Source organism: Talpa occidentalis, unplaced genomic scaffold (genome assembly GCF_014898055.3).
Source record: "Talpa occidentalis isolate TD23 unplaced genomic scaffold, MPIMG_talOcc4v2.1 talOcc4.5, whole genome shotgun sequence".
In the NCBI taxonomy this organism is placed as follows: Eukaryota; Metazoa; Chordata; class Mammalia; order Eulipotyphla; family Talpidae; genus Talpa; species Talpa occidentalis.
The window spans coordinates 21838507-21865864 of NW_023604861.1; the positions used below are offsets into that span (position 1 = coordinate 21838507).

The window sequence follows — 27358 nt, forward strand, 5'->3', positions numbered from 1 at the left end:
TAAAGCAGTTGAGTATATTTCAGCGAATGACATTCTGAAATATTGTTGAAGTATTAAATGTTCTTTGTGTTACTGAAAGTATGCTTTAAAATGTCTCACACGATAAAAAAAAAAGGTATGTCAGTGTCCACAGGGCAGATCCTGATACTATCTCCTTTGATACTAGTGTTTTCCTGTTAAAAATTGCAAATTATTTTTTGGGTCAAGCATGATTATTTTTTAAAAAGTTAATAGCTTAGAAAAAAAGTCAGGTGTTTGCTTCTGCATTTTGCTTACTTTGAGAAGTTGAATCGAATATTATAAATGGCAAAGATGAGACTATTAAGGGCATTGTGTAAAAAATTTATTCTTGCTCTTGTTTCAAGGTTGTGGCCGGTATGCTGGTGGGCAAGGTTACAATAGCATTGGACATTTTTGTGGAGGATGGGCTGGTAACTGTGGTGATGGTGGCATAGGAGGAAGCACTTGGTATCTGGTGTGTGATCGCTGCAGAGAAAAATACCTCCGTGAAAAACAGGCTGCTGCAAGGGAGAAGGTATTTTTATTCTTTTCTAGCTACAATGTTAATGATAGGGATAAACGTCATGAAAAATATTTATATGATCGATTATATTTGATAACTCCATGGATGATAAAGATCAGCTTTTATACAAATAATATAATACTTGGTCAGCTGTTTTTAATTACAGAAATAAATTACATCTTTGAGATAACAGAGGACAACTAACCTGTGGTACATATGCCTTATTGACAAATGTTTATTGTGTCATTCTTTGTTATTAATTATGTACTACTCTACACACAAATAATTTTCCCTCTTTTCCTTTTTCTCAACTCTCCTTTTTTCTTTTCCCTTTTTTTTTCTACCCTCTAACTTCTCTTTTCTTTTTTTCTTTTTTTTTTTTTTAAGATTTATTCATTTTTATATAAGAACCAGGGTACAGGCCAGATGTGTGGGAGGGTGAGAGGATGCACCAGAGACAGAGCAGGGAACAGAACAGGCAGACTGATGAAATACACTGCTGAGGGGAGTAGGGGCAAGACAGAGAGGTCTGCCGCGCCATGTTGGATTCTCGCCGGCCAGCCGAGATCAAAACTGCGCTGCAGAAGCTGCGGACAGCTTCACAGTGTGGCGCTCAACCACCTGTGCCACCATAGAGGCCCCTAACTTCTCTTTTCTTAATCCCTAGTTATATTGTAGGACTCATGGAAACTCAAGATTTTATCTAATGACACACCTAACAAAATATTCTTGCTAAATAAATATACACACAACAGATTATTTATTCTTTTTAAAAAATAATTACATTTAGTTTTTCCTAATTACATTTTTATCTTTCACAGGGGGAATAAAAACATAGTTTGTATTCAGTATGAAATAGATTCTGTTCAGGAAGTGCATGAAAGGAATGTTGTTTTTGGTAATCTTATTATTTTAAAATAGTTCTGCAAGATTTTAATAATTATTGTTTTGAACTCAAAATATGTAAGTTAAGGAATTTTTGTGTAAAAGTAGTAAAATTTCATTACAGATTTTTCTTTCCCAGGTCAAACAATCTAGGAGGAAGCCAATGCAAGTCAAGACTCCACGTGCCTTGCCCACTATGGAAGCGCACCAGGTGATTAAAGCAAATGCCCTCTTCCTGCTCTCCTTGAGCAGTGCAGCAGAACCAAGCATTTTGTGTTACCATCCTGCAAAGCCATTCCAGTCTCAACTGCCCAGTGTGAAAGAAGGCATTTCTGAGGACCTTCCTGTTAAAATGCCTTGTCTCTACCTGCAGACATTAGCTAGGTAATAACTGGTTGTTGTTTTTAATCACTTTTGATTAACAGCTGTTATTGATTAATATTCTATGAATATCCACACTGCATTACATATTTTGTACAATAAATAGACCTTCAAAAATTTATTTTCTAAGTTATCTTGAGCAGTATATGACTGGTATACTTTATGGTGGTAGGCATTTCAGAAAAGCATGTAAATGCTCTGTCAATTTGCATTATTATTAATATAAAATATGATCCTTGAAAGTAAGACTTCAGCTACCTTTTACTTTTTATTGGCTGACTCCAGTATATTAATAGAGGGAACTGCCAAAGTGGAACTATAGGACTCTTTCATTTTTAAATCATCTTGGTAACATTTAAATGAGTAACAGCTGAATAACAGTTTTGTGCTAGACCTCGAAGACACCAAGATGAAAATAGTCATCATAGTTTCCATGTGCTCACATTCTGATGAGAAGACAAACATGTAAATAAAATATTGCGAATATTATGTGAGTATCGGATGGAACTGGAAGGGATTTTGCTAAGCAAATCAGTCAGAAGGAGGAGATATTATATATATGTGGGACTTACAGTAAAGCAAAACAACAGGTCAGATAAAACCAATAACAAATTCTAGAAATCTGACTATGAAATTGAGGCTACCAAAGGGTGGGAGGACAGGAGGAGGAAAGGAAAGTCGGAGGGAGCACGTTGGACTATGATGGGGGAGTATGGGTGCCTGGTGATGGGTGTTTGTGGTAACAAACCTGAAGGGGGGTGATCCTAATCAGGTACAGTGTTGTAAATTAGTGTTAACACAATGAAAAAAAAAAAAATGTGTGAGGAGTACTATAATAGAATTAGTATAGGATGCTATTAGAACATCAAAGATGGTGAGTATCTGAGTATTCCCAAGGATATCTAGGGGGTCAGCCACTTTAACAGTCTTGAGTGATAAATAAAAATAAATCAGGTGGGTAACAGGAGGAAAACTGTTCTTGGTAGTGTAAATCATGTGTGTGAAGACCCAGATGAAAAGTATTACATAGTTGAGGAATCATGGGCTTGTAAAAGTATATAAAATGGCCTAGAAGTGGTTAACCAAGGCCAAGTAATGTGGGGTTCTGTAACCCATGCTGAGGTTGGGTTTTATCCCATAGAAAAGAGTGGAAAAATTTGAGCAGAAATACTTGAACTGGCTCACAGATTATTCTGCTACTAACGTGAAAACTAAGTAAAGAACACAACTGAAGATGGAGAGAAGCCTGTTAATAGTACCTTGGACTTGGAGGGCATAGCCTATACTGACTTTCATATAACATGTTGAAATTTTTTAATCAACTAGCAAATGACAGTTTCTAGAAGTTGCCTACTGGCATATCTTAGTAACAAACAGCTCCATTTTGACAACTGTCATATTTATATAACAGAGTTATATGTTGTTGTTTTCTTAATTTTGTACTGACTAGTCCAATAAAATAAATGGAGAACAAAATTGAAAATGTGAAACTAAATACATTTGAGACTAAGGTTGAAATCATCAAGTATGCCAAATGCAAGAAATCTTTAGCTTTAGTAAGAACATTTGGTAGACTTATCAATTGTTGCTGTTTGAAAACAAAAGAATCAAATTGTAAAATATGTTTAACATATTCGCTAATACACTGGAAAACAGGAAAAGTTGTCAAAAAAGGAATGAAAAAAAGTTCGATTTTGAATTTGAAATGGTGGCACCTGAAATACCTATGTGTAAAATTATCAGACTTTTATTTCCTTCTACTTAGATTTAAGTAGATTATTCTAATACTTCACTTTTAATTAGAGGTTTACATATGCTTCTTTTACAAAGAATACTAAAAAATGGAAGATAACTGTAATGCTATCATAATTTAAGGTATTCACTTGATTTAATGCAGGCATCATCATGAAAATTTTGTGGGCTATCAAGATGACAACTTATTCCAGGATGAAATGAGATATCTACGTTCAACATCTGTACCTGCACCATATATATCAGTAACTCCTGATGCTAGTCCTAATGTGTTTGAGGAACCAGAGAGCAATATGAAGTCTATGCCACCAAGGTATTTTAGTTCTGTACTCTCTGTTGGCTAGCCAGTGTTTCATAGAAGACTTTGAACTAAAACAGAATATTACAATTCATTTAAACATCCTTCCATATCAAAAGGACATTGAATTAACTATTCGAACACTAATAAAAAGCAGATGTAGTCTCTTGTAACAATCTGAATGGAACTTGAGGTGCTAAGTGACATAAGTCAGAAAGTGAAAGATAACTACCAGATGGTTTCACTCATTTGTGGGTATAAATAACCAAAGAAAACAAACTGGCAAACCCCAACAAAAAGATGTAGTTCTGAGTTTAATCAAAATGTTTTTGCATTTGGAAAGATCAAATTATTATTTGAAAAGAGAAGATCAAGTTGGCTTTGAATTTGTGTTTTTCCACATGAAATGTCGATTCCCACATTTGGCTACATTATTATAAAATATAGTTATATTTTACTCATTTTTTTTCTTCTAAGTTTTTCTGTTATTTTGTTCCATCTAGTTTGGAAACTAGCCCCATAACTGATACTGATCTTGCAAAGAGAACTGTCTTCCAAAGATCATACTCAGTTGTTGCCTCTGAATATGATAAACAACACTCTATTCTACCTGCACGAGTCAAAGCCATTCCTAGAAGAAGAGTTAACAGTGGAGACACTGGTAAGTATAAAAATAAAAAGGAAGATTATGTGATCCTAATGGTTTTATGTGCAGGTTTTTAAATCTGTTTTATAAAGGGAGAAGAATCGATTATTTTAAATTAGAGTACATAGTCCTTCTATCTGACACAGCCATAATATAAATGTACCTCTCTAAAAATTTCTATCTCAGTTGGAAAAGACATTCAGAGGTCATCTAGTGACTATTCAAGAATAACTTGATCTTTAAATTCTTACTTGTTAGGTGTCTATGACACTATAGTAACCATTATTTCTTTCATTAAACTTCAGTGAACCAGCAATTCCAGTGACTTAAACTTTCACAATTATCTCCCCATCCTCAGTAAAAGCTTGTAACTCTTGCAGCTACTACTACTCTGAATAATAAATCTGGGGATATGAGCTGCTCTTCTTTTTTTTAAATTACTTTTTGAGATCTAATTGACAAAATTATATGATATCTAAAGTGGACAATGTGATGATATTTGATATATGTATCCTTTGTGAATGGCTGCCCCCTATTGTTAATAAACACAACCTTCACCTCACACTTAAGTTCTGCTCCCTTAACAGTAAAAAGTTAGATAATCTGGACCAGTTGGTATCAATAGCCCTAAATTAGGATTGATTGATTCTACCTAAAGAATAAAGAAAAAAAGAAACCTATGAGAAAAGTTAGTATGGTGATAATTTATCAGGTAGAATACTTAGAAAAATCATCTACCTAATACTTTTAGGGAGGTGATTATGTATCATGTCACTGAAGATCTTCAAGGACAGTATTACTGAGCATACTCCAGTGATTTATAGTTCATTCAACAAATATATTTTAGCTCTTGCTGAGACACTTTTGTTATAAAGCAGCCCTTTAGGAAATGATGGAATAAGATACAGATTCCTTTAAGGGATAAAATATTATCAATTTAAAAAGCATGAAACTTAGATTCAGCCCTGGATTCAAAACCCACCTTGACAACTTGATAGCAGTATGACTTGAGGAAAGTAAGGCATTTAATCTTTTTGAACCTTAGTAAAAACTGAAGTCAATATGATTGATACATGTCACAAGCAAAAAAGGGGGTTCTAAGATGAATAAACTAAACTGTTATTTTTAGTATCTTAAATGTGAGTTCCTATAAGAATTAATACTTTTTTTTTTTTTTTTGTAATAGAAGTTGGTTCTTCCCTCTTGAGACATCCATCCCCTGAGCTTTCCCGGCTAATCTCAGCCCACAGCTCTCTTTCCAAAGGAGAACGAAATTTCCAGTGGCCAGTTTTAGCTTTTGTTATACAGCACCATGACTTAGAAGGTCTTGAAATAGCAATGAAACAGGCCTTAAGGAAGTCTGCTTGTCGAGTTTTTGCTATGGAGGTATGAATACTTTGATGGAGTTTTTGATTATAATGATTCTATTTAATGATGTCACTTTTCTTCCAAACATAAATGGCTACAAATTTTAAGACATTACCCAGTGGAAAAATATTACTTTGATATCACAATTAAACCCTTAAATTTATGAATGTAGAGATTTAGAGTTCATATTTAAGCCTTCTAAAGAAATTTATTTCTGCCTTGCTTTATTATTTGAATCCTGTCTTTTTTCCAAAGCTTTTGGTATTATTGATAGTGTCATTTCAGTTAGAATAATCATGCAAAGAGAAGTGGAACTGTGATTTTAATAATAGTTTATCTGCTTCTCTATTCTCTAAAAATGAGAGTATTGCTTATATATAGTAAATTCTTTATTATGGGTCTCAGAAAGCCACTAAATTGATGGGAACAATATGAATGTATTTAAATATAAGTGGTAGTCTGTGTAGAACTTGAGAAACATTCTGTGTTGATCCTAAGTAGAATTGAGGGGGGAAATGTGCTTGGTTCTGATGTTTCTGAGTAAGAAAAGTCCTGTAATTTTTTCTTCATGTACTTTTATCTTGGACTCATTTAACCATTGTTTATTCAGGCTTTCAATTGGCTTTTATGTAATGTCATCCAAACAACTTCTCTCCATGATATCCTGTGGCATTTTGTGGCATCATTGACTCCTGCTCCAGTGGAACCAGAGGAAGAAGAGGATGAGGAAAATAAAACAAACAAAGAAAATGCAGAACAAGTGAGTGAGAATTACTTTTTTAATTGCCCATACTTTTTAGAAGAGTAAAGCCCCTCAAATAATACAATAGTTTGCTTCAGGTCATTCACAGATTACATAACCTAAAGGCAATGCATGAGCAACGTATTTACTGTACTTACTGGTAAAGATTTTCTAATAAGCAAAGCTGTTATCAGTCAGTTCTGATTTCCTATAATCATCATTGCATGACTTAATCAACTGGAAGATAAATACTATGGCAGTATGAAACAGATAAATAGGTCAACATTATTACATAGAAAATCAATCTATTAATGTAACATTGCTGTAACATGTCACAGAGTAGAAGTAATACTGTGTAGTATATTAAATGCAGAAACTTTGTTTGGCTAGAAAGGACTTGGATTTTATAGGATGCAGTCTGTATAATGGAAAATCATTCAGTTAAAATGCTGGAAGTCTGGGTAGCAATATGACTCATAGGTGTCAGTTTCCATATTTATAAAGGTAAAGTGTAAGCTAAACAGCATTTAACTTAATTGCAAGCACTCTAAATTTAGTTATATACTTGATATTTTAAAGTAATTTCCAGTGATGTCAAAGAGCATTTAGTCAAAATTCTTAAAATTTACAAAAATCAAAATGCCTTGAGTAAGAAATAGCAGAAGTAGCAAGTAGCAGAAATAGAGTGTATAATTTCCAAACTCAGAAAAATGAGAAAAGTGATCAACTCAAGAGAGAAAAAAAATTGAAAAATTTATTCATATAAAACTACAAAATACCAACAAGTGCAGATTAAAAAGTAGAATACTAAATCTATGTTTTAAAAGACAGAAACTGTCAGAATAGATAGAAAAACAAACGCTATGTACTTAATAAACTTCAGATCTGAAACATAAAGATACAAGGAGATTAGAAGTAGAAGATTAGAAAAAATACACTGGATAAATGCCAGAATTAAGATGGTACAACTATTTTAACATCAGAAAAAATAAATTTAAAGACAAACTTAATAATAGGGAAAAAGAAGCTCTTTACAAAATAACAGGTTAATCCTGAACCTATATATGTGCCTACTAATATAGCCTTAAAAACATCAAGTACAGATTGACAGATCTTCAAGGAATTATAGAAAAAAATTTCGCAGTTACAGTGTGAGATCATTACACCTGTAGCTGGCTCTGGGTTGCCAGTTTGGGGTAAGACTCTACAAAGAGGAGGTGCTCTTTTCTGCACACACACAAAGACTCACTCTGCTGATGGATTTGAGTACTCCAGTGTATGTGGTATCCATTTGTTTAGCGATTTTATTACTGAGGAGTCTCATCACTTTTTCCCTAAAATAATAGAAACATAATTAGTTAATGTTAATATAGGGTTTGGGTATGGTGAGGTTTACTGTTTACATTTTTGTTGTATGATTATCTTTAAAGTATACTTAATTCCTTTCAATATACCTAATAGTCTTTTGTAGGGAAAATTCTTTGTAGCACACAAGCTGATCAATTTGCTTTCACTTTCTGTCTTAGGAGAAAGATACAAGAGTATGTGAACATCCACTCTCAGATATAGTGATTGCAGGTGAAGCTGCTCATCCTTTACCACATACATTTCACCGCCTACTTCAAACAATCTCCGATCTTATGATGTCTCTCCCTAGTGGTAGTTCATTACAGCAAATGGCCCTAAGGTAATTTCAAATCTAAGTATTTTCTCGGTATTTAGAGAAGAGATTTTATAGAGTATTCGAAGCACAAAATGATTGAAAGACCTCTTTAAATAGTAAAATACAAAGAATCTCTACATTATGTGAATGATGCCTCCTTCATTACTACATAGCTTAAGATTTCCTTCTTATCTCAAATTGTGCCCTTCTAAAATGTGGGAAAATCGTGTTTTAAATTATCAGTCTATTACAGTCTTCCTCAGTTCCCACTCCTGAATTCCAAATTACTTGTTTCCATGCTTCCCAGGAGTAAAATCTTAAGTGTTCGCCAAATAGGAGAGGAAAAATGAAATCTCAAAACCAAAATCAAAGTAAGGTACTGAATTCAAAAAAATCTTAAGAAAAATGGAGCCTAATTCACTACACAACCTATCCCACAAAAACACTCTTGAGGAGCCTCTCCTACTTTTAATCCCAAATCTGTTGAAATTTTATCATTGCTTTTGTATTGTTAAACCTTGTTACTGGATCCACATACTAGACCCCAAATACAAGTGCATTGTCCATTGACTTATAAGAAATGGGCTGATAGAATAGTTCTGACTGCTCAGCTCCCTAATAATAATAGCAACAGAAAGAAGATTTTATTTCCTCCGCACAAGATTTTTGAAGTACAAGATATGTTCTACTCTGATGAATTACTATGGAATTATAAGACTAACAAATTTGAAAGACTTTTAGAGTTGGGGTAATAGGTCTACAAAACTGATTTATTACTTCTGCTGCTTCCGTAGCCTTGATCTTAATGTATCAAGTTTTTTTATATATAAAATGAGTAACCTTTTCTTAAAACTGACCTTATTCAAAGGAATTATCTATTTCTTAAAAAAAAAACAGTAGCAATGCCTTTGTTTCCTGTATTATATTAATTTCTATATTATTTTCTTTAGAAAATAAAGATTTCTTGAAATATTAACTACAGAGTACTTTTCTAGGAATTCCTGAGCAATTCCTTGAAAAAAACAATTTGATATATTCCTTATGCCTTTTTAGATGCTGGAGTCTGAAATTTAAGCAATCTGATCATCAGTTCCTCCATCAGAGCAACGTATTTCATCACATTAACAATATTTTGTCAAAATCAGATGATGGAGATAGTGAAGAGAGCTTTAGCATCAGTATACAGTCAGGCTTTGAAGCTATGAATCAGGTTGGTCATTGAACGATTTTCCTATTAATGTTCAAACATACAATATATTGAAGGAGAAACTGAAAGTTACTCATAAATGATGTAATTCTTTTATTTCTTTGTTACTATCAAGAAGATTTATGTTTGCATATTATGATTACTCATATTTTTTTTGAGTAGGAATTGTGCATAGTAATGTGTTTAAAGGACTTAACCAGCATTGTTGATATAAAAACTTCAAGCCGACCTGCCATGATTGGCAGTTTGACAGATGGTTCTACAGAAACCTTTTGGGAATCAGGAGATGAGGATAAAAACAAAACTAAGAATATCACTATCAACTGTGTGAAAGGAATCAATGCCCGCTATGTATCTGTTCATGTGGACAATTCCCGAGATCTTGGGGTAAGAAAAGAAATTTAATTTGCTTCATTAGTTCTTTTCAGATATTTAGTAATTATTCACTTATAATTCTGAGTTTAGCAAAAAAGATTTTCATCAAAACTTCACCAACCAAACACCATTTTATATGCCCAAATCTTAAATCTGAAAATAAGTGAATGTGACTGGGAGGGTTGTAAAATATCAATTATAAATAGAGGTCTATTTACAAGTATACCATGACTATATAAGCAAAATAAATTTCTTCTCTGTCATTTTCTACCTCCATGTCCTTATTCAGGTTATTCCCTTGGCCTGGAAGTCTTCCCCTTAAACTCTTAAACTCTGCCTATCAGTTTCTCCTCAAATCTCTAAGAACCCTTTTCCTTAACTGGGTTCTTTTTTTATATTACTCTGATGGCAATTAATACACTTTGACCTATATTGTAATTAGCTTTCAGTTTGTAATCTCACCTACCCATGGTTTAGTGGGAGAAGTTCTAGATTAACCTAAATAATCAAAATTTATATTCTTTCTAGTGCTTGCTCATCCATACATTTCAATTGAATAAAGTACTCTTTTACAAAAGGTACTGAACAATAGGAAAAGAATCTGATTTATTTGAACATAAAGAACTAAGAAGAAAATAGCACCAACTATTAAACCCCTATTCCTGGAAAGGATACTTGGAAAGGATACTTGGAATTTTTTCCCTCAGAATGGATGTGACTTGCTAGAAGATACAGGATTAACGGCGCACCTTGAACTATTGCTAAGCTGCTCCTATCCTATCCCATTCATATAGTTCCTCTCCCGGAAAAGCCAGAGTGGTGGGGTTGGATCCCAGATAAGGTGCATATGATGCTACCAAGAGTCCACTCTGCAGTAAGACTAGATATACCACTCATAGCCACTGCACCTACTTTCCATTAGTGTTGCTGAAAGACTTCACGATAGAGATGGAATTTGAGGATTTAACCATTGGATAAAAAAAGAAAATGTCAAGGTGTGAAAGAGTCCTCAGAGAAAGGCTAATGTGAAAATTATGATGGAGTTTATGAGAATAAGACTAGTTTGTAGTTGATTGGACAGATATAATGAGATCTTAGGAAAAACCATAAAAAAGACAGAAGAGTTGATGTGATATTGGTAGACCAAAAGAAACCATTCTAAGTTCTGGAGTGGAAATATAGTATAATAACCATATTGAATTTTTTTTTTTTTTTTAAGAATAAAGTTACCTCAATGACATTCTTAACTGGCAAAGCAGTAGAAGATTTGTGCAGAATAAAGCAGGTAATTAAAATTTCATCATTAAATGTTTTGCTACGTAGGGAGAAATTTCTTCTCAGTCTTCACTAAAGTCTAATTTACATGCTTCCAAAGTGTTATAGGAAATTTTCTACTTAAAAAATGCCCAATTGACAAACGGTCCATATATGAGAATGACTATAATTAATTTGCTTAAGTTCTTACCTGTTACTGCCCTACATGTTCTCCAGTAATGAGAAATTGCACTGTACCTGCAGTCTTCCACTCCTCATCATGCATCTACAAAAAATCATAGTCCAGTTCATAATTAAAACCTTAATGCACAGTTCACCTCCATCTTAAATTAAAACATAAGCTGTTGTTCTCTAGCCTGAAGATCTATCATTTATAACACTGCAACTATGTCGAGGTTGCAAGTCAATTTACAAATGAGCTATAAACAAGTTAAGTTTTATCAGGGCATGCATCAAATTCTTTGTAAACTCACTTGCATTAGTGAAACTTTGTCAGAGCTGTTCTTGTGCTGCTGATTTAGCCCATAAAAGTTGGCCAGTGTGGATTTTTTTCTTTTTCAAGTTATATTGAAAGAATGAGTTGAGATTATAGATTAAAGTAATAAATTTCATTTATTGTATGAGGATTTGGGAAAATAATTCTTTTCAATGAGGTAATATTTGTTTATGCTTGTATCTGAGGAAGTCTGATTCTGTAACTCTGAATCATGTACAACATAAACCGATGTTACCTCAATTAAAAAAAATATGTTTATGCTTATTTTTTGTTTTTAGAAAATTGGCATTGTCAATTAAAATAATACCAATTTAAAATCTGTATAAATTTTGTAGACATTCCAGATCATTTCTTGGATATAAAATACCATGAGAACAATTTTTATTTTGTCAAGTAAGGAGTGTCAAAAACCATTTCATGGTGCACTGAAATTTAATCCTCAAAAAAAGTTATGTTCTCACTAGGTTTAAATGTGATAATCATTATGAGTAACCTAATAAACTTTACTATCTGTACAATTGTTCTTTGAACTTGCTATTAACTAGTGCTAAATCTCAGACAGTGATACAGTTGTATCAGATTTCTCTCCTTTCTGCTTTACTAGGTTGATCTGGATTCCAGACACATTGGTTGGGTAACAAGTGAACTTCCAGGAGGCGATAATCACATCATCAAAATTGAACTAAAAGGCCCAGAGAATACTCTGAGAGTGAGACAAGTAAAGGTATTGGGTTGGAAGGATGGTGAAAGTACAAAAATTGCCGGTCAGATTTCAGCCAGTATGGCCCAGCAACGGAACTGCGAAGCTGAGACTCTGCGAGTGTTCAGACTTATTACATCTCAAGTGAGTTTCCTTCTGACATATACTAGTTCAGGATTAATTGAAAAAAAATTGGTTCAGTAATATCAAGAGGGTAACAGAATACTTTGTAAAACTTGTAGAGATTGCTGGCTACATATGTATGTGGTGGGTCTATTTTTTTCTTATAACCTAACCAGTTTTATTTCATTTTATATTCTTAATTCTGAAGAGTGATGATGTATAACAGGAGTAGCACAATAACTCTATAAAACCTTTAGAATCAGTCCTCTAATTTCTGCCATTAATTCCTTCTCACATGCCTGTCTTCTTCTTCAGGTATTTGGAAAGCTCATCTCTGGAGATGCTGAACCTACACCAGAACAAGAGGAAAAGGCACTATTATCATCTCCTGAAGGAGAAGAAAAAGTATACAATGTATTTACTTGTATTCTAAAAATATTTATTTCCTTTTTTTGGTTTCCTTTCATTTCAGTGAAATAATCCATGTACTGCTTTTTTTTTTTTTTAAAGGATATGTGATACTAGCTTACATATAATTAATAGTTTTACTTTAACTAGAGAGATGATGGAGTTTAAAAAAGAAATTCACTGTTTATGTATAAGCTAGCTATTTTAAGTAACAAAAAATCTTGTTTTGTATCTTAGGCTGTTGTGTTCAAATGTTAGCAATTGTAAAATTTGCTTAGTCATTTATGGTGTCATTCACCATCAGTTATCTTCTCCTTCCTTCATTTTATCTGTCCTTTTCAGTCCAGCTCAGAAATACGGTCCTCTTCATGAACCTTCTTTAATGTCTTCCCCCAAACAAAAACTTGAGGAAATGTCTGCCAAACTTCATACTAATCTGTGTAGCTTTTCTTGGTTTGTCTCTTACATTTGCTTTCATACATGTTTCATCTCTTCTACTGAATCATAACTTCTTAAAAACCAAGTACATGTCTGATTTATCATTGTGTTCACCATAATGTAAACATAGGTATGTTCAGGAAATTTTCATTGTAATAACCTATTCTTTATACTGTTCTTAAAATGTCTTCTCAAATACAAATCCTTTACTTATTTGGTCTAAACTAAAACATGTTATATAATAGGGAAATTTCATCCACTTTCAAAAATAGAAGTCCACCTTGACTATCCTTAATATTCTTGTGTCTTTAAATGTTATAAATAATCACCATGGCAGCTGTTTGAAGTATAACTTCAAAGACTAACCTAGACTAGCCCTGTAGCTTTCTATTACATTAATATCTAAATCATCCATGTTTTTTTTTTCTGTTTGGGGTCTGTAGACCTTAGGATTTCGTAAACTGGTCATTCTTTTAACATCTTTTGCAGATTTTAAATGAATGCCTAATTGTTAAACTCAGCTGTATTTTAGCAAATGGCAAGGCTCTGCTAAATAAAGCATAAGAATTGGTACCAAGCCCTCAAAAAGCTTACATTCTATTCTTAGATGGGAAACCTACAACCCACCCCAAAAGAAATTAGCAAGGATACTATATATATTATAAAATCCACATATTAACTATGCGTAGAATCTGCACATGTCATAGGGTTTTGGAATACTGTAAAATTATTGTGCTCAGGAGTGATCAGAAAAAGCTTCTTGAGGAATGTGGGACTTGAGTTAGACCTGAAAGAGAATTGATAAAAGATAGATTAATAGAGAGGTTGGGAGCAAGGGTTCATTGAAAAGACTGGCCTAATTGTAGGAGAGTATATGTTGAGGCATTAAGGCTGAATAGGAGAGACTGTGCTAGCCAGTGGATGTTCATGAAACAACCTAATAGAGAATCATTTTTAAGTTGAAGTTTTTGAAGTGAAATTTGCAAACAAAATCTCATCCTTTAAGTGTTATTATTCAATAAACTTTAACCTATATGTACAGTAGAGAAATTATTATTACTACAGTAAAATTTTGAAACACATCACTCCCCAAACTCCCCCCATGTCCCTTGGCATTCAATCCTTCCAACTCATGCCTAGAAGCTGGCAACCACTGAGCTATTTTCCCTGATAGTGTTGCCTTTTCCCCAGATGTCATATAAATGGAACCACATAGAATTGTAGTCTTTTTTTTAAATCTAGTTTCTTTCGCTTAGTGTAATACTTTTGGGATTCAGACATGTAGGAGCATATATCAGTAGTTCATTCTTTTGGTTGCTAAGTATTCCATTATATGGTGTTAATCCTTTTACTTTCTGATGGATATTTAGGTCATTTCCCCTATTTAGCTATTATTATTAAAGCTGCTATGAACACTTACATACAATCTTTATATAAATGTTTTAGTTTTTCTTGGGTAAATACCTATGAGTAGGTTTGCTGAGTTGTTTGGTAAGAGTATACCTAATTTTATAAAAAACTGTCAAACTCTTTCCAAAGTTGATTTAACAGTTTTAAACTTTTACCAGTAGTGTTTGAGATTTCCAGTTGTTCCGCATCTTAAAAAGTTCTTGGTAATTCTAGAAAGTGTATAGTAGTAATATTTCACTATGGTTTTAATATGGGGTTTTCTATTTTAATATGGTAATTAATAGCACTGAGCAAATTTTCATGTGTTTATTTGCCATCTCCGAACTTAGTGAAGTGTCTATTCAGATCTTCTACCCATATTTTTTATTGCTTTTAGATTTTAAAATCTCACATAATTCAAACTGTAAGTCCTTTACCAAATATGTTTTCAAATATTTCCTCCTAATATGTGGCTTGTCTTTCAGAGAACTTTAGTGTCAGTAAAGTCCAATTTATCTCTTTTTAATGAAAAACTAATAATTTTTTAATCTTATCTGATATCACAAAGATTTTTTTTTGTTTCCTTCTACAAAATTTATAGTTTAGCTTCATTTTAATTTTCTATACAATATGAGGTATATGGGTTGAAGTTCAGATATTTGCATGTAGGTGTCAAATTAGTCCACTGTCAGTTTTTTTACATAAAATCTTTACACATATCTAAGTGTATTTCTGAAACCCCTATTCCAATGAGGGAACATCTGTAACTATTGAAAATCATCAGCCTGTAGTGACGTGTCATCTTCTATTATTTTTCTCCACCTGATGGCTTTGGATTTGATTTGCTCTCATTCTAGTTTCTTTTTTTTTTTAAAGATTGATTTATTTATGCATACAAGAACTGGGGTACAGGCCAGAGGTGCAGGGGGTGAGCAGATTCACCAGAGGCAGAGTGGGGGACAGAGCAGGCAGATAGACTGAAATACACTGCTGAGGGAAGCAGCGGGCGAGCCAGGAGAGGTCTGCTGTGCCATGTGGGTAGCTCCCTAGCCAGGGATCGAACTCATACTGCAGTAGCTGTGGATAGCTTCATAGGTTGCGTCTTAACTCCTTGTGCCACCAGGGAGGCCCTCATTCTAGTTTCTTAAGGTCCAAGCATAAATCATAGATAAGGTCCAAGCATAAATCATAGACTTAAGATCTTTCTTCATAAGTAGTGCTATAATTTTCCTCAAAGATTGTAATTTACATTAGTGAGTGACATTTTTTTTTGCAGTTTCTTTTTCATATTCAGCTCAAAACATTTTCTGGTTCCCATTTTGATTTCTTCTTTGACTCCAGGATAGTTTAATTCCATTGTAATTAAAGAATATACTTTATATAATTTCAGTTCTTTTAAAATTTAGGTTTGAATTCCAGCTAATAAATGTAATCTATTTTAGTTCATGTGCACTTTACAAGAATGTGAACTTTGCTGTTGCTCTTTGAGGAGTTTTGTAAATATCAACTATTAATAGGTCAAGCTGATTCGTAATGTTCTTTGAGTCTTCAAGAACTTTGCCAAATTTTGTTTATCATTTACTTGTTGTGTCAAATAGAGAAAGAGAAGTTTGGAAATGTCCAACTCTATGGATTTACTTATTTGGATTTCAACTCACCTGGTTGCCAGTGTCATCTCTCTGATGGTCATCAAAAAAGCGATAGTTTCGGGCCTCCCCAGTGGCGCAGCGGTTGAGCGCTGGGTTGCAAAGCTGCCCGCGGCCTCTGTGGCACCGGTTCGATCCCCGGCTGCTCCCCGGCCACCGAAGGAGGGTCCCACATGGCGTGCAGACCTCTCCTGCCGCCCGCTGCTCCCCTCAGCAGTGTACTTTGGTCTTTCTGCCTGCTCTGCTCCCTGCTCTGGCTCTGGTGAATTCTCTCACCCTCCCGCGCTTCTGACTGTACCCAGTGCATGTATAAACAAACAAACAAATAAATAAATAAATAAAACATGCCTCTATTTAAAAAAAAAAAAAAAAGTAGTTTTAAAAAAAAAGCGATAGTTTCACAGATTATCAGCTTTTTCTTATTATTGGGATGGAAGTGACATTCTTTTATGACTTTATCCTAAGAAAAGTGAAATCAAGAGTCATTTCTTTATTTTTAAACAAGAGTAGTTTTGCCTCAGTTTCCTTCCCTATTAAAAAGGCAAAACATCGTATCTTACCATGCAGGGTTGTTATGAAAGTTAAATATGAGAGAGAAAAAAACGCATATTTGTACATCTGCCTAGCATTTAGAAAGGTATCATGCACTTATCAATAAAGCACTATAAAACTGCAGCCTTCATTTTTTTCTTACAACATATTATTTGATTATTGCTGATTAATTTAAAACCATCATTATCCTGAGCTTTCCTTTTAACCAAATGTCATTTTCCTATATGACTCTTTTAACAACTAAATGTAAAATGTGAACTAATAATCTTCACAATATAGAAATAGATTTAATCAAAATAATCCAAAATCATGAGATTAAAGAAATCCATGAAGAGATAGTATTTCTTGAATTTCATGAATTTGGAAACTTTTTATAGTCACCTTATCCGGTGTTATTTCTTCAAACTTTACCCTTAGTCTTTTGCTATAGACCTCAATTTAAAATAAATTTTTTAATGAAAATACCTGCATAATTATGTCTCAAGATACCTTAAAATGTCAAATATACAAATTTTATGCAAAGATTGCTCTTTTTTTCCCCCTTTTTCTATGTAAAGGCAACATCAGATGCTGACCTGAAAGAACATATGGTTGGAATCATATTCAGCAGGAGTAAACTGACTAACTTACAAAAACAGGTTAGTTAAAAGTTGTTTCATTGACTTAATCAGTTTTTGTTTGTCTTTAGGGCATAGTGTGCTTTCCAAAATTTATGAAGGCATTTTTATGCTAATTTTTTATAGGTCCTACAGAATGTGTCTACCTTTTTCTAGAGAGACAGGAATATATTGTCATACCTGCATCACTTTAAGATTTTCTTATGAATGTTAGCTTTCTTGGTTTGCATCTCTTTATTATTTCCCATTTTCAACTAGATTACTTCATTTTGATGTCATATACCAAGATATATAAGATTTCATTTGCATTTCGTGTGTTCCTTTTCCCACTGTGTTTTTGTTAGTTGATTATTTTTTTATTATTTTGCCAAGCAACTGCAGTATTAACTAAACAAAAGTTAACATTTTTAAATTATAAGGAAATGGAGAATGGTGCTAGATTGTTCAGATAATTGGATTATGTTATCTAAGCGTTTCAATAACATAAAAATAAAATTCTGGTTTTAAATTAACTCATTATTTTAACCTTAAATACCATGAAATCTTTTTAATAAATAGCATAAATGTATTTGTCCTTTGTCTTTATAGTAGCATTTCATTTAATCTTAGGTACCACCAGTAAATATGCTGTTACTTTATAGATTACTAAAAAAAAATTACACTGCCAATTAAATTATGAGTATCTCTTAATTATAAAGCACATTGTCAATGGAAAAATTAAAATCAAGGGGACATGCCTTAGAAGTGATAACACAAGGTGATTTGTTTTTGTTTGATGTCTTAAAGCACAGACCTCAGTATTGATAAGTTGTATATAGTTTCTGTACACAGTAGTTAATCCAAATATTTAGATTTTTATTCATGGTTTCCTCTTTTTCTGTAATTGTTTTTAAGATGAATTAAGAGAATATTATGACAGAGAATTAAATGGGAGCAAGAATAATAAATTGAATAGCAACTAATAATACAGTAATATATTTGTCTCTATTTTTACTGTGCCTTATAAATCAGACTTACAAATATTCTTTTCCATGTTCTTTATGTTGCCTTTAAATAGGTGTGTGCTCACATTGTCCAGGCTATTCGCATGGAAGCCACCAGAGTTCGTGAAGAATGGGAGCATGCCATATCAAGTAAAGAAAATGCCAATTCTCAGCCCAATGATGAAGATGCTTCCTCTGATGCTTACTGTTTTGAGCTGCTCTCTATGGTTTTAGCTTTGAGTGGCTCTAATGTGGGCCGGCAATATCTGGCTCAGCAGCTCACTCTACTGCAGGATCTCTTTTCGCTGCTTCATACAGCATCTCCTAGAGTCCAGAGACAGGTAACTGGACATAAGCTTACTTTTGCCTTATTTTGTACTTGAAACATTGTTAAAAATTATACTAGCTAGGGCCTCCCCTGTGACACAGAGGTTGAGCACTGTGTTACAAAGCTGCCCGCAGCCTCGCCCGCAGCTTCAATCCCTGGCCTCCGGGCGAGGGTCCCACATGGCACGCAGACCTCTCCTGCTGCCCGCTGCTTCCCTCAGCAGTGTACTTTGTCAGTCTGCCTGTTCTGTTCCCCGCTCTGGCTCCGGTGAATTCTCTCACCCTCCCGCGCTTCTGACTGTACCCAGTACTTGTATAAACAAATAAATAAATCTTTAAAAATAAGTGTATATATATATATATATATACTAGCAAAGAGAATCTCTTTTGGGCCTTAAGTATCATATTTGTTTATTTGTTTCATTATATTTTGTTTTGAGGGGATTTTATTTTAACAATTTTTTTTTTTCACTCATTGTAATAAGACTTTGGAAGAGGAAAATTATGTTCCAACTTACTAATGTGTAATTGGATAATGGGTATTGTGGCTACTGATTGTTTTATTGCCATGTGATTTAATTAATTTTTCTTTAATTCTGACCAAATAAAAGAGGTGGGTTTTTTGCTGCTGTCCTGAAATGGTAAAAAATGATAAATGTTTAATTAAGAGTGTTTAAATCATATTTCTTTCCCTCTCAAAGCTTATAAAGTTATAGAATGACTGTTAAGCTCATTTTTAAAAATGAAAATGAATACACTAACCTTTAAATGGAATTCTTTTATTTTTACCAGGTGACTTCCTTACTAAGACGAGTTTTACCTGAAGTGACCCCTAATCGTCTGGCTAGCATCATAGGAGTGAAATCCCTCCCACCAGCAGATATCAGTGATATCATTCACTCAACAGAGAAAGGTGATTGGAACAAGCTAGGTATCTTGGACATGTTTCTAGGATGCATTGCCAAAGCACTCACAGTACAGCTAAAAGCCAAAGGAACTACCATCACAGGAACAGCTGGTACCACTGTGGGCAAAGGAGTTACAACAGTTACCCTTCCGATGATTTTCAATTCCAGGTTGGTCACTGCATCTGTTTTAGTACTGAAAGTTGCCTTATCTACTTACTCACAAAATAAAAGTCATAGGGCCTCCCCGGTGGCGCAGCGGTTGAGCGCTGGGTTGCGAAGCTGCCCGCGGCCTCTGCGGCACCAGTTCTATCCCCGGCTGCTCCCCGGCCACCGGAGGAGGGTCCCACATGGTGCGCAGACCTCTCCTGCCGCCCGCTGCTCCCCTCAGCAGTGTACTTCGGTCCTTCTGCCTGCTCTGCTCCCCGCTCTGGCTCTGGTGAATTCTCTCACCCTCCCGCACTTCTGACTGTACCCAGTGCATGTATAAACAAACAAACAAACAAATAAATAAATAAAATAAAAACATGCCTCTATAAAAAAATAAATAAATAAAATAAAAATCATAAATGACTGACCCATCTTCAAAATAGAATGCTGTCATTTTCAATTATTGGAAAAAAGGAAAGTGTGCTGAATGTTTAACATTGTAATTCTTCCCATGTAGGGGCAGGGTAGGGAGTTATAGACACACACCCCCCATATCACATATAGAAATAAAGTTGAGAGCATTCAAAGTTACACATATATTTCTCTTTAAACTTTATTAGGACAAACACTGGAATATACATCAGTGGATGTATTCCTACATCTATAGATAGTCTTCTTAGGGAAAAAAGGTCAGCAGAGCTAAATAGTAGAATGCCCAGTGATATAGTTTGACATATTCTGATGAAGCCTCTTTATTATCTTTATGTGGACTAGTAGCAAATAGTTTTGGTCCATGGATATGCTTTTAATAGCACTGTTGTAGAAGATACAAACAATATAAGCAGAAAAATATTTGAAAGAGAATAATTATCAGACTAACTACTCTCTTTGGGTTGAAGAGATAGATTACGGACAGTATCTTGATTAATTTACTTTTTAAAACACATTAATTGATTGACCCATTTCAAAACTGAAATGCTACATACTGAAATAACAGTTCTCATATTGTTCATTTATATCTATTACTAATTGGTTTGCAAATGCTGATTTTTTTCTTTGTAGTTATATTCGACGAGGTGAAAGCCATTGGTGGATGAAGGGCTCAACTCCTACCCAGATTTCAGAGATTATCATTAAACTTATAAAGGATATGGCAGCAGTAAGTTACCATCCTACTAACAGTTACATTGATGAAATCTGATGAACAAACAAGCAGCTTATTCAACCAAATTAATAGAAGTACACTAATGCTATTTTGCTTTTCTTAAAGGTTCTGTTTAGTAGTAGCCTTTAGTAACTGTTACTCTGTCTTTTCAATTAGATATATAAATTTTTCTTTGTGCTGTTCATTTCAAGCTTCCCAGTTAATTTATTTAAGAATTGTTATATGAGGGCCTCCCTGGTGGCGCAAGGGGTTAAGCACCACACTATGAAGCAATCCACAGCCTCTGCAACACGAGTTCAATCCCCAGCTGGCCAGGGAGCAACCCACATGGCATGGCAGACCTCTCCTGTCTCGCCTGCTGCTCCTCTCAGCAGTGTATTTCAGTCAGTCTGCCTGTTCTGTTCCCCACTCTGTCTCTGGTGAATCCTCTCACCCCCTGCATCTCTGGCCTGTACCCCAGGTCTTGTATGCATAAATCTTTAAAAAAAAAAAAGAATTGTTATATATGAGTCTTCTCAGACTTTAAAACTTCAAAATAAAACATTTCTGTATCCTAAAAAGCAGCCCAAGTCCAAAAGCCTAAAGGGAAAAAAAAGGGTACCCCAAAGTGGAAGTTTCTCATTCTCTTCAGTTCTCATGCTTTATAACACCTTTACTCTTCATTATTAATGTATCTTATACCTGTGTCTTTAGGTGTTTGTTGGCTTGGGGGAGAGATCTTTGAATGTGGAGGAAAGGGGATTACTCCTCAGAGTGTCTGGCTCTTAGTGGTTGCTCCATATCATTAGTTTGCTCTTGTTCTATTACACTTCCAGGAATGAATGGTAGAGTAGATAAAAAACGTTTTGAAGGAGGAATTTAAACAACCCCCTTCAAGTAATGATAACATGAATTTTTCTGGAAGATGGAAAGTTCTCTTTCCCCAACAGCATGGGCATTTACTCAGTTGCAAAAAATGGAAGAATTTTCTCCATTCTCAGGCCCTTTTCAGGGTTTTGACTAGGTAAAATCATTGAAGATTAATGTTAGGGAATATTTAACTTGTATAGTGGTCAGTTGTTAATGTTTATTAAAAATCAAATTAGCAAAAAATGATATTTTATGCTCTTGTGTTCCAGTAATAGTTATCTAAAGCAGTTTGCTTACCTGTATAAATTTTATGTAAAATAAAAGGTTTCTTAATCAAAATTTCTCAAGCATAGACCCTTCAGTACACTTGTTATGTTTTTTCTTTATATAAGAGACATTGCCCTTGAATTCTACGAAAAGGTATTTAGAACATAAATTTTTCTTCTTTTCTTTTGAATCATCAAAATAGTGATTAGAGGTTGAATTTTTGACAGGATTGTGAAGGACTTTTATTTTAAAAGTCTATGTCCCTTGTTCTTTAATTCATGGTCTTGTTATATACAGATCTTTTTATTTTCATGAGGTGTTATTTAGAGGACAGAATTTACTACTCTGATTATATGTTTCTTTTTTCTTATTAAGTTATTCTGTCCTGTTCAATAGGGTCATCTGTCAGAAGCATGGTCCCGAGTGACAAAAAATGCCATTGCAGAAACCATCATTGCCTTGACCAAGATGGAGGAAGAATTTAGATCTCCAGTGAGATGTATTGCAACAACTAGGGTAGGGTTTTTTGTTTGTTTTGTTTTGTTTTTAACATTTGGTCTGTATTGTTGCAATACATTCTTTGTCACTTGTGGGTTTGAACAAGCTACGATAAATAAATCAGCTTATTCCACTTTTTTTTTAACCAAATATTTTACTTACTGGAAAAGCATGAAGGACTCTGTGCTAGGCCTTACAGAAACTTTTGGAGATCTGTTCATTATCTAGAGGAGTGTAATTTTGAATTACTAAATATGATGACCATTAATGTTCTCTTTTATGTGTTTTTTATCACATATTTCTAAATTATTTAGGAAGTTAATGATATACTGGTTAGAAAAGACATTTAACAATTTATACTTTATATGTCAATATATTTATCTTACTGATGATGTATTTATTATAGCTAACCACAGTAAATTTAGTATTAGTTCAATTATGCTGTGATAGACTGAAGGTCCTTCAAAGACAAAAACCCCTGCCTACTCCTTTTGCTGTGACCCATTATCCTAAAGTAGAGAAACTCTAGCCTACCTTTTGGATATAGAGGCTTTACTTTAAAAAGCAAAAAGTATGTTTGCTTTTAAAAAAAAGTAAAAATTACATAAGAATCTCTTTGGACATGGGATTGCATTCTTCAAATGAAAGAAATTTAGTAATTTGTAACCTACCAAATTTCATGGCCCACAGGTTGATATATCCTTAAAGAAAGGCAATGTGGCAGCATTGGAAAGAAGTTAGCATTGATAGGAATTGCTTATGTTAATCATCGAAGTCTGGGAAAGAAGATAAATTGCATTTCCGTAGGGCAGAATAAAACCAGTTTATGCTATGCTGCTCAGTGACTGGCTTCTGAAGCAGTCCTTCTTACAGTAACTTTCCTACCATGAATGCTTTCTTTTCTTTCTGCACCCCTTTCTCCTTACGTACTTTTCTTCCCTATTTTTCCAAATTCTTAGTCTTTATGTCCAGTGACACTTAATGCACTTTTTAGAGTTGAGACAATTAAGTAATTTTCTTTTTTTCTTAGTAATGTAAGAAAACTGAAACCCTTTAAACCTGTGTAAAACTGATAAAACTGAAACCCTTTAAACCTCAAAAACTTTCAAGTGACTTTTGAAGGCAGTTTTCTAAAATTTATTAGGCATTTACTTATTTCCAACAAAGTATACCAAGTTTGTGTTTGGCCATAATTAGAGCTCATAAGAGACTTCAAGGATATGTTGTTATCTGAAAGAATGTAGTATGTCATAACTGCTCATATGACCGTGCAAAATTAAAAAACCATTGTGTGCCACCTTCTTTGGAACTTATAACTCAGGCAGATGATAGTAGATAGAAAAATTTGTAGGAAGCATTGCTATATTAAATATGTAATTCATTTATTGATCTATTGTTTACATATAGACCAATAAGGATAATTTATATGTCAGGTAAAAAAACAATAATTCATCACAGCAACATTTATTCATTAATTCAGTAAATACTACTGAGGTGCCTACTCTCTACATGGCATGTAGTAGTGAGCATGTATGTCTGATACACAAACTTGAGTATCACAGGTGTCTATGTAGTTTCAAATTCAGCTAGCACTTATTAAGCTATTTTGATGTGTCAGACAGTCAGCATTTTATTTATAACCTACCTATTTTATTTGTAACGTACCAGTAAGTCTTCCCTAAAAATTCAGTGGTATAAACAGCCTTTCCTTCCAACAGCTCTGGCTTGCTCTAGCATCATTGTGTGTTCTTGACCAGGATCATGTAGATCGCCTATCCTCAGGGAGATGGATGGGGAAAGATGGGCAGCAAAAACAAATGGTAAGCTAAGATTTTTTTGACTTACATTGTTTTTCTTTACAGTAAGCGTTAACTTAGTAATATATTTTTTAAACTCAGCAAGGTAAAATACACAATTAGTAGAAAAAATTTGTATCATGGTGCCTGAGTTCATCTAATAAGGGTCCCTTCTTATAGTATATATGGGTTTTAATTCAATAAAAGAGCTTTCTCCTCTGAGTTATGTTGCATCATACCAAAATTTGGTTTTAGCCTGATACTGTATCTATGTTTTATACTTTAATATAATCAGAAGGAAATAACATAATAAAATAAGCAACATTACATCTATTTATTCACAGTACTTAAAATAGATTTGATAAGCTAGATAAGCCTTTCAGCATTTTCTTATGTATGTTCAAAACTAAATCATTTCTTCATAAACACACAGAATGTTTGACTATCATGGCAAGACAATTTCTAAACTCAATAAGCAAAATATACTTTTATTTTATTAATCATTGAATTGGGACATTGGTATTTTTAAAGGACTTCAGGAGAGCAATGTTATTGTGTAAATAAATTATGTTCGATGTGTATGAACGTATGAGACTTTCTTGTTAACCTGATGTAACTATGGAAATGTCTTACTTTAGCCTATGTGTGATAACCATGATGATGGAGAAACAGCAGCAATCATTTTGTGCAACGTATGTGGAAATTTATGTACTGACTGTGACAGATTCCTTCATCTTCATCGGCGAACCAAAACTCATCAGAGACAGGTGAAGATTTCTCTCTTCACATACACAACAGTATCTTGAGCATAGATTGGAAATAGATTTTGTAATAGATATGGGAAGGAGACTTGGTGTAATGAAAAAAAAAAATGGACTTTGAAATCAAAGACCTCCATGGAGTTCCTGTTTCATTTACCAACTATAAATCAAGCAGTTGTTTCACTTCTCCGAGGTTTAGTTTCCACATTAAAAAAAAAAAAAAAAAAAAAAGTACTGTTGTGAATATTAAAGACAAAAACTTCTTGAAGTGCTTAGTAAATAAAACCATTATTATTATAATTATTGAATAGTTAAATTTGATATGTCTTCTTTCAGAGTGATAAATGGATATATTTTTCCCTTTAATGAAACAATAGGTCTTCAAAGAAGAAGAAGAAGCTATAAAAGTTGATCTTCATGAAGGCTGTGGTAGAACTAAATTGTTTTGGTTGATGGCACTAGCAGATTCTAAAACAATGAAGGCAATGGTGGAATTTAGAGAACACACAGGTAAAAAAGGAATTTAAGATTGAACCATGCCTTTAACAAAAGATTTCACCATGTCTACTGATTATGTTTAAAGTAAATATTAGTTTAATGATTCAATGTGGATAATTTTTAGTGTATTCTGATATATAATTATGATGTCATTGATTACTATTATTATATTTAATAGACTTTAGGCTAAAAGTCAGGAAACCCGGTTTACTATTCATTAGCTGTGTGACGTTGGGTATTTTGTCTCCAAAGCATCCAACTTTTCATTTTGTTTTTCTCTTAAAAGTAAATTTTCTAGTATGTTCCAAGCTTAAACTTACATTGAAACTTACAAATTATCAATTTTCAGCACCTCTGTAGTCTGCCATGTGCTGCACTGACACACATTTCTAATATTGGAGTTAAGTATAAGTCTAAAGAATATAACTCTAAATATGAGTAACTTTTCATGTTATAAAAGCATGGTCTTTTTTGTTCAAAACTCATTATTTTTCCTCAATAACCTATCTGTATCATGTATTACATTAAAAAATGTTCTAATGAGAACTATCCTTGCATTCATGATATAAAACATCCTCTTAAAGCTTATTTTCTATAAATATTGCTGAATTCAATATTAACTATTTCATTTAAGTTCCTTTTCCAGTTGCTTTTTTGTTGCTAGTTACTTGAATGGGAAGTATTATAATTTTATCTTATGGAAAAACACTTAAAGATTCCTCTTTGTCCTGTGTATTTTTATTTTATTGCTGTTGTCTGGTATTGTGCTTTTGTGGTGGGAGAACTTGTGATATATGCTGAGTCTGCTGTCTTTACTAAAAATATATTGCTAAAAAAGACTCTTTCTATAGAAAAAGTGTAAACAATCCTGTTAAGAAATGTATTTGATTTTCAAAGAGATTTTTAATTTCTTGTGTGTGTGCCTATGCATGATTATTTACTTTGTAATTAAGGAGCTCACAATTGTTCAGCTGTAAGACTACCAGGCTGATTTCCCACTGATGGCAACTGATACAAACCTAGTTTATGTTTTAATTAATTATATTAAAATATATAGAAATTATTAAATATATTAAAATATATAGAAATTATATCATTAAGGTAATTTTTTCTTTTTCTGCTCGAACCTAGGCAAGCCCACCACAAGTAGCTCAGAAGCGTGCCGCTTCTGTGGTTCCAGGAGTGGAACAGAGTTATCTGCTGTGGGCAGCGTTTGTTCTGATGCAGATTGCCAAGTGAGTAGATAGTTGGTCATCCCCATAAGTAATAACATGTATTCCCTCATGACACCTTTACTTCATATAAATAAGTTTGAACTCCGCATCACTCCAGGGATGCTGGAGTTTTCTAAATTAGTAAGTTACCCATGTCAAGAGTTCAGTGCTTTATCAAAGTTAGAGAATGGATCAGATAAGGCTCTGAAACTTTCAGACTCTGTGTTTCTTAACTACTATCATCATATATATTTATATTTATGTCTACTAAAAACAGCAAAAAATCTATAGACTGTATTTCCTTTGCCTCATATTTTACTACTTTATTGAATACTTTATTTACATATTTCTTGAAAATAACCTTTCAGTACTTAAACAGTTATACGAATGTGTACACTCATTATAAACACTTATATACATTTCATGCTATTTGTATTTTTTGGAGTTCTTAACTCACTTAA

General features: G+C 33.6%; 1 protein-coding gene across 11 annotated transcripts in view; it reads left to right on the top strand.

The window, feature by feature from the left end:
• Positions 1–27358, top strand: part of MYCBP2 (MYC binding protein 2) — a 205525-nt gene that overhangs the window by 168496 nt on the left and 9671 nt on the right. For 9 of the 11 annotated variants that reach the window (XM_037528896.2, XM_054701446.1, XM_054701450.1 and 6 more), the window contains 21 exons: positions 366–535; positions 1548–1792; positions 3687–3854; positions 4343–4500; positions 5672–5871; positions 6464–6613; positions 8122–8282; positions 9312–9468; positions 9628–9852; positions 11060–11125; positions 12216–12455; positions 12750–12848; positions 17425–17505; positions 18542–18808; positions 19587–19870; positions 20912–21008; positions 22527–22646; positions 24347–24448; positions 25063–25191; positions 25563–25695; positions 26815–26918. In XM_037528896.2, the coding sequence (XP_037384793.1) occupies positions 366–535; positions 1548–1792; positions 3687–3854; positions 4343–4500; positions 5672–5871; positions 6464–6613; positions 8122–8282; positions 9312–9468; positions 9628–9852; positions 11060–11125; positions 12216–12455; positions 12750–12848; positions 17425–17505; positions 18542–18808; positions 19587–19870; positions 20912–21008; positions 22527–22646; positions 24347–24448; positions 25063–25191; positions 25563–25695; positions 26815–26918 (3356 nt within the window). The remainder of the gene's footprint in view (positions 1–365; positions 536–1547; positions 1793–3686; positions 3855–4342; positions 4501–5671; positions 5872–6463; positions 6614–8121; positions 8283–9311; positions 9469–9627; positions 9853–11059; positions 11126–12215; positions 12456–12749; positions 12849–17424; positions 17506–18541; positions 18809–19586; positions 19871–20911; positions 21009–22526; positions 22647–24346; positions 24449–25062; positions 25192–25562; positions 25696–26814; positions 26919–27358) is intronic. The other 2 variants (XM_054701447.1, XM_037528894.2) reach the window with 1 other exon arrangement.